General features: G+C 39.2%; 1 protein-coding gene across 4 annotated transcripts in view; it reads right to left on the bottom strand.

The window, feature by feature from the left end:
• The window catches only part of CNKSR2 (connector enhancer of kinase suppressor of Ras 2), a 372,258-nt gene that overhangs the window by 50,856 nt on the left and 303,559 nt on the right, over window positions 1–17,843 (bottom strand). For all 4 annotated transcript variants that reach the window (XM_075913326.2, XM_075913323.2, XM_075913322.2 and 1 more), the window contains 3 exons: window positions 16,852–16,919; window positions 9,078–9,178; window positions 5,359–5,893 (listed from right to left, as the gene is read on the bottom strand). In XM_075913326.2, the coding sequence (XP_075769441.1) occupies window positions 5,359–5,893; window positions 9,078–9,178; window positions 16,852–16,919 (704 nt within the window). The remainder of the gene's footprint in view (window positions 1–5,358; window positions 5,894–9,077; window positions 9,179–16,851; window positions 16,920–17,843) is intronic.

Here is a 17,843-nt window from a genome sequence, read left to right on the forward strand (position 1 = left end):
CCTTCAAGCATTTTAAAACAGGTCAGACTGTAAAATTACACACAAAAGCCATCCAGACAGGAGATTAACTCCCAGGCTGTCACAGACAGGACAACAACAGGAACAGTTCTTATATTAACAAGACACATAGTTCATACTATAGGTTACAATAACATCTTCCTTAGTGACCCTGAATACACCTGTACTCTATGCCATTCATTAGGCTTCATTTGAGGTGTGTTCCCAACCTGACCCAGAATCTCTCTTATACCTTCCTTCACTAATCTTAGACACTACAAGATGCACACACCTTTATTAACCCAAATAGTTCCAGCAGGGAAAATATAACTTGTTAATGATCCTCTCCTGTCTGCTGGTGCAGTTTTATGCTGTCTAACCAGGCAGTCAAATCACAGAATATATTTAATGGGTCCTCTCTAATGAAAAACAGAGTCATTGATTCTATATCACAAAAGTATGTCCTGTATTACATACTTCAGGCACACATCAGTCACAATTTACATTACTGGAGCTTCACATGAGTCTTCTCACTATCTTTTAAACCCACTATAAAAATGAAAGTTACCCTATTTATAAGGGAAACGAAAATAATACACTGAAGACTACCTGGCAGAAACCCAGTTAAAATGGAAATGCTATATACGTAGTCTTTATTATTTAAGCAAATATTCATCTTTATGAGAGATTCTATGTTACCGTTCAGTCCAGCTTCTGCCCTACTAGGATTATATGTTGTACAGCAGCATTTCATTAAATCTGTTTCAGAAAATGAAAAAAGTCTGCCTTTTGCTAGTTTAGAAAATTTGAAATACTTAACTTTATCCAAAGTTCACTTTTTGAATAAAACACATTCCCTCGCCAAGGCAAAAAGTTAACACTAGTTTGTAGCTTTAAAAACAACGAGTAGTCCTGTGTCATCTTAAAGATTAACAAAAGTATACAGGATCATGAGTTTTCGTGGGTAAGACCTGCAGTGGGTTCCCTGTAAGGCAGGAGCAGCTTCAACCCTACCGGTTAACCTTAACCAATAAGCCTCACCCATTATGGGTGAGACTTACTGGTTAACCAGTTAAACCAGGGGTCGGGAATCTTTTCTGGGGTGGGGGGGGGGGTCTAAAAAATCAGTCGGGGGCTGCACACAAGTGAGAAGCAAAGTGAGAAGCCCCTGACTGAGAAGGAGAAAAGACCCTCTCCACATTGTCCTTGAACATCAGAACCTGGGAGGGGGGCAGGTTAGTAGATTTTGTATTCTCCAGCACTGCGGGTGGGTGGGAGGGGGGCTGAAGCACCAGTGTGGGCTCCCCAATGCTGAGCCTCTAGGGCTAGATCCAGGGAAGCCAGGGGCTGCATCTGGCCCCCAGGCTTGAGGTTCCCCACCTTTGAATTAAACCTTCACATCCTTAGTCTTATGCAGAAACATTTTTGCTCCATTTCACATGAAATAAAAAGAAAACTGAGGCCTCCCTTGAGCTGCGCAAGGCCGTAAGCAATTGTTTAGTCTGTTTATGCCTAACACCAGCTCTGATGTCCTCTTTGTTGTGGCAGCAGAGATTCTAATTGGTTCTCTTGTGGTCCATCAAAGGTAGTTTTAGTGCATGAGAAAAAAAAGGAGTGTTCCCTCTGGCCAAGTCAGTAGTAGCTATGCTCAATTTGCCTCTGCAGAGAGGTAATGCTTATTTCTCTTAGAAGCTAAATATTACAATTAGTGATTCCACCTTCTCCCACAAAATCACTGGCCTCATAGAAAATAAGAGACTAACCATGAAAAAAAAATATCAATTGTTGAATATAAACAAAGTAAAAACAAAGTATGCTTTTTAGAAGTGAAAAGCAAATTAGCTGCTCTGTCGAGAACCACGTTAGGCATCCTTTAGCATCCGGTGGTGAAATCTATGTCAAAATATACATAGCACTGAAACTTCAGGCCTGAAGGAGACTGGGTGGCAATGGTGTGATGCACACCTGTCTAATTCTGGTACCTCCAGTTATAGTGAGGGAAATCTGAAAAGGCAGGAATTGTCCTTCGTGACTTAATCATGGATACATAATGTATTTTGCCATTACCAATTAATAGCATTCATCTTGTGCAGCCCTGTTTTAAAACAAAACAAGAGGCTGCTACAGAGAATGCCTAAGTGTTCCAAAGAATCACCACTGCAAAATGTGTGACTGATAATTTCAGAAGTGAAAACATGCACATATACATATACAACACAGGAGATAAATGCCGGTTAAAAATAACAAAAATCACAAGACAATGTTAATACAAAGAAAGGCTAAATGATTCATTAAGGAAATAAAATCAATAACCCAATTAGAGACTAGTATGCAGTCACAAGGAGTAAAAATGGAGAGACTGCATACCATAAAGTTAATGTTCTGACAAACCATCACAGGAAAGGACATTCAGCATCTTTCACACACCACAATATACCGGGGTCTGATAGCAGAACAGGTACACAAAATCATCCATTGCAGAGATTCCTGCAATGCCTACTATGGGTATGATGTAGCAATTTAAAGACACAGGGCCCCTCATCCTAATGAATCTGAAGTAGTTAAGGAAATCAATAGAGCTATGGTAATTTATACTAGGCTGTTGATCTGGCTGAGGGTTGTAAATAAAAGCACTGAACAGTTGTCTGAACAACATTTTTCAAAAACACAGGGTAGGGGATTGCATCTTTAAATTATTTTTTAAATTTTTGTATTTTAATGGTGGAAATTAAAAATAAATGAAATGAAAAGCCCCAAAGAAAAACTTTCAGCATTGCCATTTAACTCAAATGTTAACAGTTCCAAGAAGTCAAATTTATTACTCCAAAACGAATAGAAACGATTCAACTTTAACACACATACTCTTATCCAACAGATCATAACTACTTCAGATTCATAAGGATACATGACATACAGTACATGAATCAATAGTAACACACTTTTAAAAGTCCACAAGGTACTACTCTAAAAAAATCTATTACGAGGGACAGAGGCATTTGAATGAATCCATACTTGGATTGTCTCTATCGATAACGCTGGACATGGGAACTGGGGGATTATTGTTTTCTCTCAGTGTTCTCCCTATAGTCCCTGAAAGAATGAATCTTACCATTTTCAGGGGTTTTTTTTGTTGCTTTCTATCAACAATGGAGAAAGAAGGGGTAATGGTGCAACATGCATAAATGCACTTGCTATTTCAGCAAACTCCATGCCATGAGCAAAGTTGTGTCACCACAGCTCAGAAACTGAGATTCTATATTGTGGAAGAAGGCTGGAAATAAAATCCTGCATGTCTACTGGTTACTGCACTGGAAAAGGCCAGTACTATAAACAGAACACGGTAGCCATAAGAAAAAGCAGTTCAAACTTCACACTTTTCAACATGCTGCTTGATATTTTCTTCACATTTTTATATTACCATGATTAATAATTCACCATGAACACTTTGCTCCTCTAACTAGTCATTAACTTCTCTAACATGATCTCCTTCTTGGTAATTATTTACTTAAATTAAGAAAACCTCCTTTCCTAAAATTAAAACACAACAAAAACAAAACAACCCAACATGAACTCGTCAAGGAAACCCTTTCAAAATGGAAACATACATGTCAATTTTGGAGACGGGGCTGGAAATGGGGTAGGAGAAACAGAACAGGGTAGTTCAGATTGGGCCGGTTAATCCAAGTTAGCATTGGTTTAAAATACCAGACCAAAAGCTTTGCAACTGAACTTTAAAATCACATAAGAACACATGATCCATAACAAAGTCTCTAAATGACCCCTAACAGTGTCAGTGCTGCTATTCTTGTCCTACCATAAATTGGGAAGATTTTGTCTTTTTTCATTGCTACCACTTGAAGGCTAAATCCCCAGGGTAAAAGTAGTCAGGGTAATATGTTTTCTCTTTGGGTGATGGAATGTAATCATATAGCAAAGTGCATCAGACATCTTAAGTTCTAACTCTATAATAGCCCAATGTTACCCCATTAAATGTATATTTTAGAAAGTTGTTGCAGTGACAATTTACTTTAAAAATAATGGCACCAGGATTAATTTCTTCCTAATAAACCATTCCCTCTCCCCAAAAGCCAGATGTATATTATAGAACATCTGGTATCTATCACTTAAAAACATAAATATAGAGCAAAACTATTAATCTCTACCATGGAGAATAAAAAAAAATCAGCAAGAATTCCAACTCTTAGGTTGACAGTGTAATGGCTACTTTTTGTCTGGTTTTGATTTTGTGACACTTCTTTACTATTTCCCACCTCTCTGCCACTATCATTGTCACACTCCTTATTCATACTAACTCTGCCAACAATCCCTCTTTATACTTTTTGAGGGATCCAGGTTAGTAGCAACCATAGTTCCTTCAAGATGCTGGTAGTTTACTTGTCTTTTTCACTGCTACAGCTTACTTAATGGCAGAATAACCCAATAGCTAACTGATACAAGACTTGTATGCTGGCCCTTTAAGATGGTTGGTAAATGAACTTTGATAGCCAGCATATGTTAAAAAGCTCTTATAAATAATGGTGATGGACAGTTCATGAAATAGATAAAGGATAGATTTGTCTGATACTAGTGTATGCACATGTGTGGGGAGAAGGTTCCTCTGAAATCCCTATTTGGGTAATTAGAATATTACTCTGACGAAAACACTGATCTCAGGAAGAGCTAATGTATTGCGAAAGAAGTGGTTACTCTGTTCCAGGTTGATTTTTATTCCCACTGTTCATGTAGGTACCTTCTGTGAAGATCTTGTTTCATAAATTGTTTCTTGTACTTTTACCTTTCAAATTACATGCTAGAAAATGAGGGAGAACTGGGGAAAACACTCTATTTTCTGGAATAGTCTTTTTCTGGACAGTTCGGCTGTATTGTTAGGATTCCAAGCCTGCATACTAATACTTCGGACCTGATCCTACACTACTGAATTTAGTGAGAGTTATTTACTTCAAAAGGAGCAGGTTCTGCAGTGGAAAGCCCACCAAGTACATCCCAAAGGCATGAGTGTGTCAGTGGAGATGGAGAGTGAGTAGAAATAGAAATAGAAACAAAATCCATTAACATTTAAAATTAAAAAAAACTAGAGGGAAATAGTAATTCTGTGCTATAACTATGGGTGCTCTGAAATCTAATGTACATGACTCATCATTCTGTTAGTTATTAAGGAACCGGAAAAAAGGCAAATCAAGAAGGTCATTTCAATTGCATCCGCAACAAGGCTGTATTGTTAAATTTTAAAAGAAAATTAAAGAAACTATTCTTTATGTTCTAATTAAAGAATTTTTTTTTCAACTTTCAAGTTAATGAAATAGGAATTTTGAATACCCATAAAGAACATTCAATACTTACTTTTATCTTCTTGGTTTTCTGCTGCTGATTTTCCTTCTTCCTCCTCCTCCTCTAGCTTTTTCTGCTGTACATCTTCCTGGTGATCAGAGGCACTAACTGAAAGGTTCTGACAGCAGTGGTTGAACCCACTATCCCGAGGAAGAGTAAAACTGCGGGGTTTGCCCCCATTCCCATTTAATACTTGCTTTCGCTCACCCTCTACCAAGGGAAATGGACCATAGTGATCCTGTAGGTGGCACTTTTGAGTTGGAAGAGTTGACTGCCGTCTGTGTTCTGGAGAGATTATGATTGAGTCACAGAACACTGAATCCTCAAGGGGCAGAGTCTGAAGGTAGTGCAGTCCTGAGCTTGTCAGGGGCGTCTCTATTAAATCCTGCCAGGAACGTCGTTGACTAGCTGTTTTGCGTACAGGTGATTCAGTGGTGCTCCCTACTGCTTCTTGGCGGAATTCTTCATGAGAAGACTGTGACTGGGAAGTTTCTGTAGATGAAAGACGGCTGTGTTTTGGTTCCACAAAAGGGCTTGCACAGCTCATCTATGAAACAAACATTAACATAGTTTTTAGATTAAAATACATTCACATCTACTACTAATAATCATGCAGGTTGTATTATTATGATGGTGCTCACTCTAGTAATGAGAGCATGTATGAGCAGATTAAGTAGCTGTGTCTCCGATGGTCATATTTTCTCTCTGTCTGTCTGTCTATCCAACCGTCCAGCCACACTTCATACACATCCACATACCATACACATACACATACACATACACATACACACACACGCACACACATCTTATTCATCTTGAATTCTCCTCACTCTGTGGAATGGAAGCATAGGCAGAATTTGGCCCTATATTAGCCCATTAGTAATGCCTTTCAGATGGCATCCAAATTCCACTGCAACCTAATTTAGTTATGTGTAACCCCCTAAACAAATTTGTTTTTGATGAAGTTTTCAGTGCTTGGACCCCGTGTAAAAGCAAATGCTTTGGAAATGTACATGAAATTATGCAGCCAAGAAAAAAAAACTTTCCCCATATGTCCCAATCCAACATTTTGCACTCAGATAACTCTCAGATATTTGAAACCAGGAATTTGAAAATGTGCCTGTTTTGTGCTTGTACTTTTGTGTATTCATTTTTAAAAAAAGATCTACTAGTCAACTGTTTCTTAGTACAACAACAAAAGTTAAACATTCAGAAGGTGGTTTGAGTTTGAGTTTCATAATCAGGCTTTATCTTAACTTCTAGAAGAAGAAACTGAATAAGATTGAATTTTTTGTTTCAATTTATATGTAAGCATGGTCTGAATCAATGCTTCCAATGCAGTCAGCTGGAAGGAGAAAGGAATCCTTGGTGGTTATGCTCACTCAGTTATTTAGCCCTGTAATGTATTCAACTGTTATGTAAATACAGTTCATACTGGAATGGGAAAGAAAACCTAGTGTGCTTATGTAAATGCAGTTCAGTCAGTGCTATAGGCCTGATGGATGGTCAATTGTTAGAATGGTATTTTGCCTGTTGTAACTAATTTGGCTGTTGTGGGGTCACAAACCATGTTATCCCTAAATGTAGGAATTGTAAAATATGACCACCAATGCTTGCAGGAGAGACACTGTCATTGTAAAGAATCTCAGATGGACAAGCCTTTCCCTTCCAGACTCAAGTGGATTGGATTGGGGGGGAAAGAGCTCTGAACCATCAGGCTATATGCCCTCCAGCCATGAGCTGCAAAACTGGTTCAACCTGTTTCTACCCTCTGCCCTCCCCGCTCCCCGCCCCCGTTCTAATGATAGAAATAAAACAGACTTCATAAGAAGTCTCTTTATTTTCTGCTGGCTTGCACTGTGGTTCGAGCTGAAATCACTGAGACGCTGGAATCACAGAGAGTTGAAATTATTAGGTTTGGCCCAGATCCAAATCCACTGGCAGCAGGCGGCCAGCAGGGCGGTTGGCAGGATCAAGCAGCCAGCAAGCAGCCAGCGGGCTGGCAGCAGGCAGCCGGCTGGCAGGAGCAAGCGACTAGCAGGTGGCTAACAGAGCGGTTGGCAGAGCAGCAGCTAGTGGCCAACGGAGTGGGTGAGATACCTTGTATACAAGGGTGGGAGGTGCACTCTGAAAATCACCTCTGAGCTCTGGTCTGCTCTGACCTAGAGCAGCCACTGTGAGTGGGGTGCAGAGAAAGTTTGGGTATGTGAATGGGACACTTACATTGCTGGACTTGTGAGCCTGATATGTAAAGGACGTTGCTCAATCCACTTGAGCCAGGATGTTTACTGATGGTTTGGTTATGAACTCTGTCTGTGGTGTTTTCCCAAGTTAATGCCACACTACTTCTCTCCCTCTTTAATTAAAAGTTTCTTTACTACGCTCAGACTCTGTGCTTGCGAGTGGAGAACCATTGCCTCTTGGAGGTGCCCAGGGGTGTGTGAATTTCCCAGGCTACTGGGTAGGGGCTTGAATCATTTCTGTGAGAGATGGAAGAAAAGGAACCCCCGCCTAGAGATTGAACCCGGCCCTGGCTGCTGCCAGCACTACCTGGCAGAAGGGTTACATATAAATATACAGAAGTTTTCACAAATAAAACAACAGTAATCACTATTTGCAGTAAGAAAGAGAAACTGCACACGAGATGATTATTGAAGCTTTTCTGGAAACTGAAGAGTACATTTTGCTACTTTAAAGGTTGTTGCTTAATGTGCATACTTGACTGTGTGTTTAGGAAGAATCTCTTAATGTTACCAAGGGTAATCAGGGTGCTATTTCAGTGAGTAGGTTCTGTTTTGTACAGTGGAGTAGTTCTAGAAATGGTATCATAAGAGGAGAGAGATTAAGAAGTTCTATAACTAAACTAACTTTGGTGAGTAAGGTTGTGTGTCCTTACAAAACCAGGGTTTTGTATACATTGGTGGAGATAACAGTGCTGGTTGTCCTCTTATTTCTTATTGTCATATATAAAATTTGCTCCCCTGGGCCAGTTCTAGTGTTAGTAATCTCTGTTATGTAATGAATGTTTTTAATAAAGTAGTGTACTAGAAAGTAAAGTACTATAATATCTTGGGGGAGAGAATAAATGGGAAAAGGAGAAAAACTTCATCACCCCACTATTATTTTTTAAATAGAATATTTCACTCAACCATACCTTGTTGTCCTTTATATTAGCTCAGACTATTTACCAGCAGCAGTTTTTATTTATATGTGTGTGGTCTTTATTTTAAGTCTATGGCATAGCAATCTTATCGCTCTGATTTTTGTTCTTGTAAATAACACAGATTCTTTTTTCTGCCACTATGCAAGACATGATTATTAAATTACAGCTTCCTTTCCTGGGCTGGGCAAAATTTCAGCCTTACAAATAATATCTATGCATCCCATTTCACTGGCGCAAACCAATATCTGGTCTATTTTCCAGCTAGAGCAATTTCCTGACAATAATATGAAGGTTTTGAAATTCAGAAAAGTTATACACTTAAAAAGATACCTGATCTTAATTTTTATCAGAAACAGGATGTGACTAAAAATGTGCTTCATGATATTTTTTACCTCCCTCATGATGATTGCAAACATTTTTATTGGGGACGGAGATAATGAAATCTGTTCTTCTGAAAGAGTTTTACACTTACAGAATTTTTTTAAATCTTCCAAGAAATAATTCAAGTAGGCAAAACTGATGCTTTATGACAAGCACATTTCAAAATAAGTAATGGTAGATGACTTACCGAAGGAGGTCTTGGGTATGTATCATATGGGGGTGGCGGACTGTCTTGTTTTGGTGTTGATGGAGTGTCTGCTTCTTCCTTATCACTCTCACTCCAGTAATCTAAAAAGTTTTATACATGTCAGTTCCAAAACTTACAGTACCTACACCCTCACACACCCACCAGCAAGCTTTCAATAAAACCAATGCCAAGACAAATCTCAGACACCACTATGAAATGAGCACTGTCAACTGCAGACTTTATAAATGACAACCACAATAATTTAAAGTTGTTATAATCTAAAGACAGACCTCAAAACATATTTTGTATATGTAACCTACCACTCCATTTTCTGCAGATTACATGCTGATTTACTGATGCACTGAGAATACAAACTGACAAGAATATAAACTATAAACATGGAATTTCTACAAAACATTCATAGTACTCTATAAAACATATGGCTCTACACAACATTTGCCAAATAAAAGGGGACAAAAATTGGTTGGAGTCTGTTGAAACTATATTTCAAACAGAAAAAAATGGAGAAGAAATATAATTTGCTAGTGTCCTTCAGTTATGAAACAACACTAACAAACATGAAATCACAAAGTAATTTAATACAAAATCCTTGTTTTTGCTTTGGTTTTGATCATTTTTAGGCTTCAGTGAGAAGACAAGAGTACCAAGTAGTAGATGAATCCTTGCAGAATGTCAACATAAAGGACCTGGTTAAGCACCATGTTTGATGGCACCTCACACACTATAAGAAATCCACCTGAAAACTGATTTTGGCATGCCTGGAGAGGAAGTATAATGAGCAACAGGAAAACATTGAATAAACCAGGACAAGTGCCAGCTCTGGGTGAAACTCACCATATCCCATGCCATGTTCCCTCTAACTTCTCCCATGCATCCGGGGAATTAATTTTGTAGTGTGTAAGGGGCCTCAGGCTAGGACAGATGATTGAGATGTACAGTGGAGAAGGCTCAAGCTGAAGATGTGAGCTCTGGGGTGGAGCTAGGGATGAGGAGTTTGCAGTGTAGACTGCCCTGATGCTGCAGCAGGAAGAAAAGACTCCCCCTTGCCCACTCTCTGCAGAACAGCACCTGGGCTAGGATGGGTGAGGCATCTCTCTCATCTATGGTAACTTAAGGCAGGGCTAGGGAAGAGATGCTTCTCCCTGCTGCAGTCCTTAGCACCCACAGGGTTTAGAAGGAAATCGGGTCCCATGGCATACATTTTGAGAGGAATACCTGCATTTCCTTAGCTAAGCTGGAAGTCCAATGGCATTATTTAAGCACAGTTTTAACACAGGAGACAAGTGAGTAACTGTATGAAGCAGTCACTTTGAGTAAGAATATTGCATGGAAAATAAAGTTAAGAAGGTACATGGCTGGGGTGACTTCCTCAGAAGTAACCAAGTACCATCTAGCTTCTTTAGACTCTTTTGATGTCTAGAAGGGGCAATTTTAAAGCTACAAATGAACTTACTCAGGCTCGCAACCACTTGGGATCTGATGGATTGGAGCTCATAAATATTCTGACAAAAGCAGTCTTCAGTGATGAGAGAGTTAAAGATGTGGAATGGCTTAACTCCTTTGCTACTATTATATTGTTGTCATGGGAGTGCAGCATTTGAATGGATCATGACTTGTATGAAGCCTTCACAATCCAAAAATATTACTCAAAGCACTGTCAATTTATAGGCTTGAATGCCAAAAACAAAAACAAAAACCACTCCTCATTCTGAGAGGTGAGGTGCATGGAACAGCTAAGAAAACCACTGATGAGTTGAGGTACATATACCAACTTCGTTATTTGAAGACCAACATTAGGACACTTGGGGCATGTTTACACTGGTCATTATTTCAAAATAACTCTCCTTATTTTGAAATAACAAGGGCGATGGTCCACCCAGCAAGCCCTCGTTATTTCAAAAATAATAACTCCTGCTTGTCATGAGGAATAATGCTTATTTCAAAATAATTTTCCAGTTTAGACATAGCCTCACAGAGTTATGTTGGTGGATATTTTTCCAAGAAGCAGATAGATGGAGCAAAATTGTCACCATCAAGAGGGGGAATTATATTTATACCTGTTAGAAATAAGGCAAATTATCAAGAAATGGAATGGCTTCAGGATTATTCAGAATTATTCTCTCCTTTATAGGCCTGGGAAGATGGACTGATTACATCAAGTGTGTGTGAAATTCCAAACCAATCCTTCAGCTAATCAAATAGTGGGGTACAAAGTCCAAATCCTCACCATGCTGCTAATGTTTGCGAAGCTGTGGGAAATGCATGCCTGCCTGTATTAAAGAATAATTAAAAAATAGATGCATTTTAAATATTTCCTTGAATGTATATCAACATAACTCTTCCAGATTTGTCAGATTTGGCACCATTGTGTTTGGAAGAAAAAGGGCTTTCAAATGGAGCCCAGTTTGATCCATTTCTGATGATATTATATTATCAGAATTTCCATCATCTGGAGAACCTGGAGGTGGGAGGCAATAGCCCCGCCCCTCTGCAACCATAGCGCAAAGGGTGACACCACTTAAATTATGATTGTGTAGAATGTTATTAATCAAATGACATTTCTCTTAGCTTTCTATCACTAACTCGCTCATGGAATGAGATTATACTCCCAGGCTATGTCTACACTCCATCCATCTTGTGAAAAAGCCTATTAAAATGAAGCTCAGATTAGCATATTTCTGCACTTCATATACATAATTAATTAGGGGCCGTTTTTGCACAAGAGACTTTTGTGCAAAAAGCAGCCGTCTACACAAATCCTTTCTGTGTAAAAACACCCTCTTGTGCAAGAGCCGTTCTTCCTCATTTTCTCAAGAAGAATGGCTCTTGCGCAAGTGGGTTTTTTGGTGCAAAAACGGCCCCTAATTAATTATGCAAATGAAGCACAGAAATATGCTCATCCACGCTTCATTTGCATAGGCTTTTGCGCAAGAGGGATGCAGTGTAGACATAGCCGCAGACTAAAAGTCCAAAAAACAGGCACTTTTCACAGATTGTAGTTTACACCCGCACCATCCCAAGAATTCCTAGAGTAAAACTCAGCCTCATGGTATATGGATACCACTACCTGCAATGTATCAGAGTGAAAATTATTTTGTACCTCCACTGATGGCCACATCATTTTAAGTTAAACAAACTTTCCACTTTCATGTGATGTGCAGCTACGACCACTAGTTACATATCACCACTCAGTTTTTCTCTGCATCAACACCTGGTATTTAGGTAGCACAGTAGAGCAGAATAGCTTGATCTACCATTTTACTATATATAAATCCAAAGAAGTACATTACATAGTTCTAATCCCATTTGATATATTGATAAAAAATGGTTCTAGAAGTAACATAAGCAATTACAGTAAACTTCCGATAATCCGGCACCTTTAGGACCCAGGGGGTGCTGGATTATCAAATATGCCAGACTATCGGAAGGGGGGGCTATGAGGGGTCTGGGGTGGGGGGGAATGAGGGCGCGGTGCTGTGGTACCAACCTGGCAGCACCCCATCTGCTCTGCCCCAGGCGTTCCCAAGTCAGCCGCTGCTGAAACTGAGAAGCAGCTGACTCGGGAAAGCCCGGGGCAGAGCAGCTCCAATTGTCCGGCTGCCTGGAGCACTTCTGGGTTCCAGGTGGTGCTGGACTATCAGGAGTGCCGGACAACTGGATGCCGGACAACTGGAGTTTTACTGTAGATATTTTCAGCTTTTTTTAATTTAGTTTTGAACTTTATAAATCGCATAGCCCTTACTTATGGGATCTTTTGGTTGATCAATGTACTGTCCAATTACCTAATACCATATTTAAAGACATACAGCAGAAGCTATTCACTTTTAAAAAGAAAATAAGAGCTTACAGTAAACTGTATTTCTCCTTAGTTTTGGTGCACTTTTCAGTGCTAATATTTTTTGGTTGCTTTTATGACAAATCAGTTTTCCTGGAATGATTTTGTCTGTTTTGATTTGTGACAGTCTGAGAGGTGTCCTTACAAAGCAATTGAATATGAACACAGTTTTTGTGGATTATAAAACACAAATTTGAAGTAGTTATGTTTACACAGAAATCTCCAAGTAATTTCCTTTGTGTTAACAGAGGCTTAAATTCCAAGAAAGAGCAAAACGTAAACTAAAATAAAAAGTTGCTAGTTCTTCAAGCCTTGGTTTCTCTGAAATGACTAAATGCCTGCATACAAATATGTGCATGTGTATTATAGCAAGGCCTGAGGCTTATTAGCGTAAGGTGAAACACCTGTGAGCAATTCCATTACAACACATGACTTTTGCAGGTTTATAACTCAAAGAGTTAGTCTGAGTCTAAAACTTAGCAAAGCAGGAGAAAATGTTCTTTAAAAAACCCTCTTAGTTGCTGTTTGACTTGCATAAGGAAAAAAAATCTGATCAATACTTTTATACACTTCACTAGTATTAGTCAAAATCAAATTTGGCTGTGATAATCTGCAATTTTGCTGTCTAGAAAGAAATCTGCTGCTGTAGGTGGTGTCTTTTAGATGAAACAAATCAAAATGATCTCTTGTCATCTTTAAAGGTAGAATGACATTTTTAGCAAGAGAATGACTGTTAGCATTAATGTGCTACCCTAGTTCCTAACTGAGCTAACTGATTATATTCTGACTACCTGTACTTAAAATCTGGATGGTACTATTAATCCTTGTAATGTTTTACCCCACAGGTGACAGAATTTCAATGGTGGCAAAATCAATGGAAAGAGCATGCTTCGGAAACCCACTTTCCTCTCGCACCCAATCATTTTGGCATGCTTCTGAAAAAGTGCATCAATTAAATATAAGCTATCACTGTATTGTTAATAAGCAATACAGTTTTCTATTGTTATGAAAAATAAATATGCCTCTCCTCTATTTTATAGTATTGGAAAATAAGTAACGTGTGCATCCACAGATGTCCCTTATTGTGTCATTAACTTTCACTACATTTAATATGGAACAATTTTGATATTATTGATATCTATTTTCCACCAGAATTTCCCCCTCAATTCAGTGATTTGTGCATATCTGAAGAACGTGAGATATATTTATGCACAGTAGGTTCAGAGCCATTCAATGCTTAATTCAAAGGTTTGACAATTGCTATTGAATTGTTTCAATGGTATTAAAGCCCTTGTTGCAGAAGACTGAACTGAATGGGGATAAAAGACTTTTTGAAAAATCAAGCATATAGCTGAATAATGGCAGAGCTGCTGAATCACAGAAATGTTAGCTTTAGAGTTTCATATCATGTAAAAATGCTGCAAATCATAGGTTTTTAAAATGTTGTTAACCTGATGCCTTTAGTAATTAAGGACACTATTCAGAAACAAACCAGCCTTTGTGCTGCTAGTCAAGGGAGGCTCCATGAAGGCACTAAACAGAACAAAGCCCCTTATACTCTGGTGTATGATGGATATGACATTAGGCTCCCTCTAGCTGTATACCTCGTGCACTGCTTAAACACAAATACACAGAGAGGGTACTGTCTACCCCAAATGATCAATGGTTTTAGAGAGATGATAATGAATATTCATGAGAATTGCTGGAGGTGTCCTACTGGAATAAGTGGCAGGAGGCAGTCTCACTGCTGATCTTAACTACCTTGGAAGCCATTTTAAATGTAAATAGTCTGAGGCCTCAGTTTGCTTAACTGAGGTCTATGACCCTATGATAAGGAGGTCCTCATCTTTTCTTTCTGTGGAGTCCCTTCCTTATAGGTTAATGTTAGCACTTAAAGAACATTTTAAAAAGTAACTAATTAATCATCACAGTGCTCTTGTGAAGAAAGTAAATATTTCAATGCCCCTTTTAGCATACAAGGAAACAAGGGTGGAAAGGTTAAATGACTTGTCCGATGCCACAAGGCAATCTGCATCAGACAGGATTAGAATATGGAAGTTCTTGTTCCTCAGAACTGTGTTTAGTCTGCTAGAACATGCCACTTCTCACATGCTTGAGATGCCCACTCTTGTGCCAGAGATCACACTGGCAGCTCAACAGAGGCTGATCATCACAGCTAATAAGCCAGCATAGTGTCTCACAGCTAATAAGCCAGCACATTGTCTGCCACCACATGTGAGGAAAATGCCGGTACTGTAAATTTGCCTTTAATGTGTTGTTTTAGATAGGCTGGTAAATTTCTACACCCAACTCTATCGAGTAGAAATTGCAGAATCAAGGGCGCCATTTTGGGAGAGCAATGAGGGGAAGCAGCTGTGCGTAATGTGATGCTGCTTGCTTTTCTTCCCGTTTCCCTGACCATCAGGGAGCATGGGGAAAGTACATGGCCTGCACGCATGCTTCACACTCATGGCTGGTGAGGGGAGGAGCAGAGAAGTAATTCATGAAATGTGTGTAGTTTCCCCTTGCTCCTTGATAGTCAGGGGAACAGGAAGAAAAGCAAATAGTGTATCAGAACACATGGCGGCTGTCCCTTCTCCCTCTCCCCCTGCTCTCCCCAAATGGAGCCCTCAAGCAGAATTCATAAAACGTTAAATTAGCCCTAAATTTAAAGTCTTTAAGGGTAAGAAAATTAAGGCCTTGTCTACACTTTAAAAAACAAAACAAAACAAAAACAGATCAACCTAGTCAGATTGCTCGGGACTGTGAAAAATTTTACACCCAGCATCACAGTCTGGTTGGCTTAACTATCAGTGTAGATACCATGGCTAGATTGACGGAAGGATTCTTTTGTCTACTTAACTACTGTAACTGGTCAGACCGACCCCCGTCTCTCCTCTTTACCGTGTCTAGCTGACCAAACATATTCCTCTGCTTTTCCCTTCTTCCCTTGCCTTGGCTTTCTTAGTTATAATTTGTTAAGCTTTTTAGCATCCCTTTGGTATATTATCTGTAGTACAATGCAAGATATTGTAGATTCTTGTACCCAAGGCCATTTTGCTTAGAAACCATATTGCTTATGAATTGTATGCAACCTGTGGAATGTGTGTGTGGTGTGAATAAGAAATAGCCAACCAAGAAGGCAGTTTTAGGATCTGTGTCCTTTTAAGGCAGACAAAGACCCTGCATGTAGATAAATTAGCTGACAAGCGGCCAGGAAGATCAACTCCTTTTGGAAGGGATGTAACAGCATGTGAAACCTGGGACTGAATCAGAGGCGGTAGCCCTCCTGCAGATCCAAGGGACTCCAGGGATAGCCTTGAGCCTCATGGTCGGTGTCCGGGAAGCTGATGCCTGCCCAACTCAAGCTACCTGTGAAATCTGAAGTTATCTACACCACGTCTGCAGCTTACCTTCAACTGCCAGTGTGAATGTTATGTATGTGTGTATCATCTTACCCTTAAGAATCTATATTAATAAACAAGCTTTAGTGCTGCTTCAGCTCACCCTTTGTCTGGGTTATTTCCTTGGCTAGTCCAGGGACCAGCAACAACTACCACCTCTTTGATAGGGGATAAAGTACATCCATGGAAAAAACCTTTCTGTCAAAATAGGGAGCATCCTATGGCTCTACATTGGCATAAGTGTAATGCCATAATAGTGCCACCCTAATTCTGGTAGTGTACACATACCCTAAGTCAACAGGCTTTAGAACAATGATTCTTTCCTGTGAACAACTTATTGAAAGGATTTTGCTTGTGAGGGAAGGAAAACAAACAAGCTCACTCTCCAAGAGCTGTTAACAAGGTTTGTAAACTCTGAGATGATGGGAAGAGGTGCTCGGACACAGAATAATATAAAAAAAGGTGCAGCAGAGAAGGTGAACTAAATGAGGTAAACAAAATAATACCACTGTACCTTGTTCTTGTTTGATCCTTTCTCTTTCTGCGCAGCCAGCAGCAAGCATGTTAATTCTATTTAGCCATCTGAAATAATATTTTAAAACAAGCAGTGATACTAAATCAACATATTAATTTTTTTGAGCTTTGCTACTTTAAAAAGGTTATAAATCATCTCAAAGAAACACAGGACAATAACATTTTATATGTAAGACAGCTGATTTCTTTGCTATTTCTATTCAAAGAAATATAGTGTCTTCAAAGTGCTATAATTTTGCTATTGAACAATTGTTTCCAAACCCACCTGGAGTTTAAAAAAAACACCTGGAGTGAAGATGTCAAACATCTATAAAATAAATAATTTTGCAATAAAAAAGCCCTGTTAAATCTGCTGCTCACAGACATGTCGCCCTACCGACATTCCCGCTGCTCTAATTTCTTGAGAACAAACACTGTTTTACAGAGATTTAAGCAACACTAAGGTCCTAGCAGGGGAAAAAGATCAAACCCTGTAGTCAAAAGAACAGGTACACTTCTCAATAGACAAGGGGGGTAAATGATGCCATTATGTGTTGAAAAGCTTACCTACAGTATATAATATAAAGAGATGGAAGCACATCAGAGCCTGGTTTGTGTGTGTTGGGGAAGCAGAAGAAAGGAGAGGTAGTTCCATCAAAACACAAATCATATTTAAAACTCTAACCTCTACTTAGACCTGAAAAAATACATCCATAAAGTGCATGAATGAAAAAAATGCACCTCCGTTCTTTTTTTCTAGCAATGTTCTTATTGTCAAACATACATTCAACTGCCTAAAGCAATGTACTTCTTAAACCTCCCCTCATCACCCCCATGGGGGCCTGAGTATGTTCATTATCCAACTGCGCACACTACATCAACTGCACCATCACTGAGGCTTTAAACTAACACAACAACCTCCCACAGGTAAATCTGGAATTATTTCTCAAAAATTTCCTTTCCCAGGGTTACAGAATTCTTGATTGCCAAGCT

This window comes from Pelodiscus sinensis, chromosome 1, assembly GCF_052426305.1.
Source record: "Pelodiscus sinensis isolate ZL-2025 chromosome 1, ASM5242630v1, whole genome shotgun sequence".
In the NCBI taxonomy this organism is placed as follows: Eukaryota; Metazoa; Chordata; order Testudines; family Trionychidae; genus Pelodiscus; species Pelodiscus sinensis.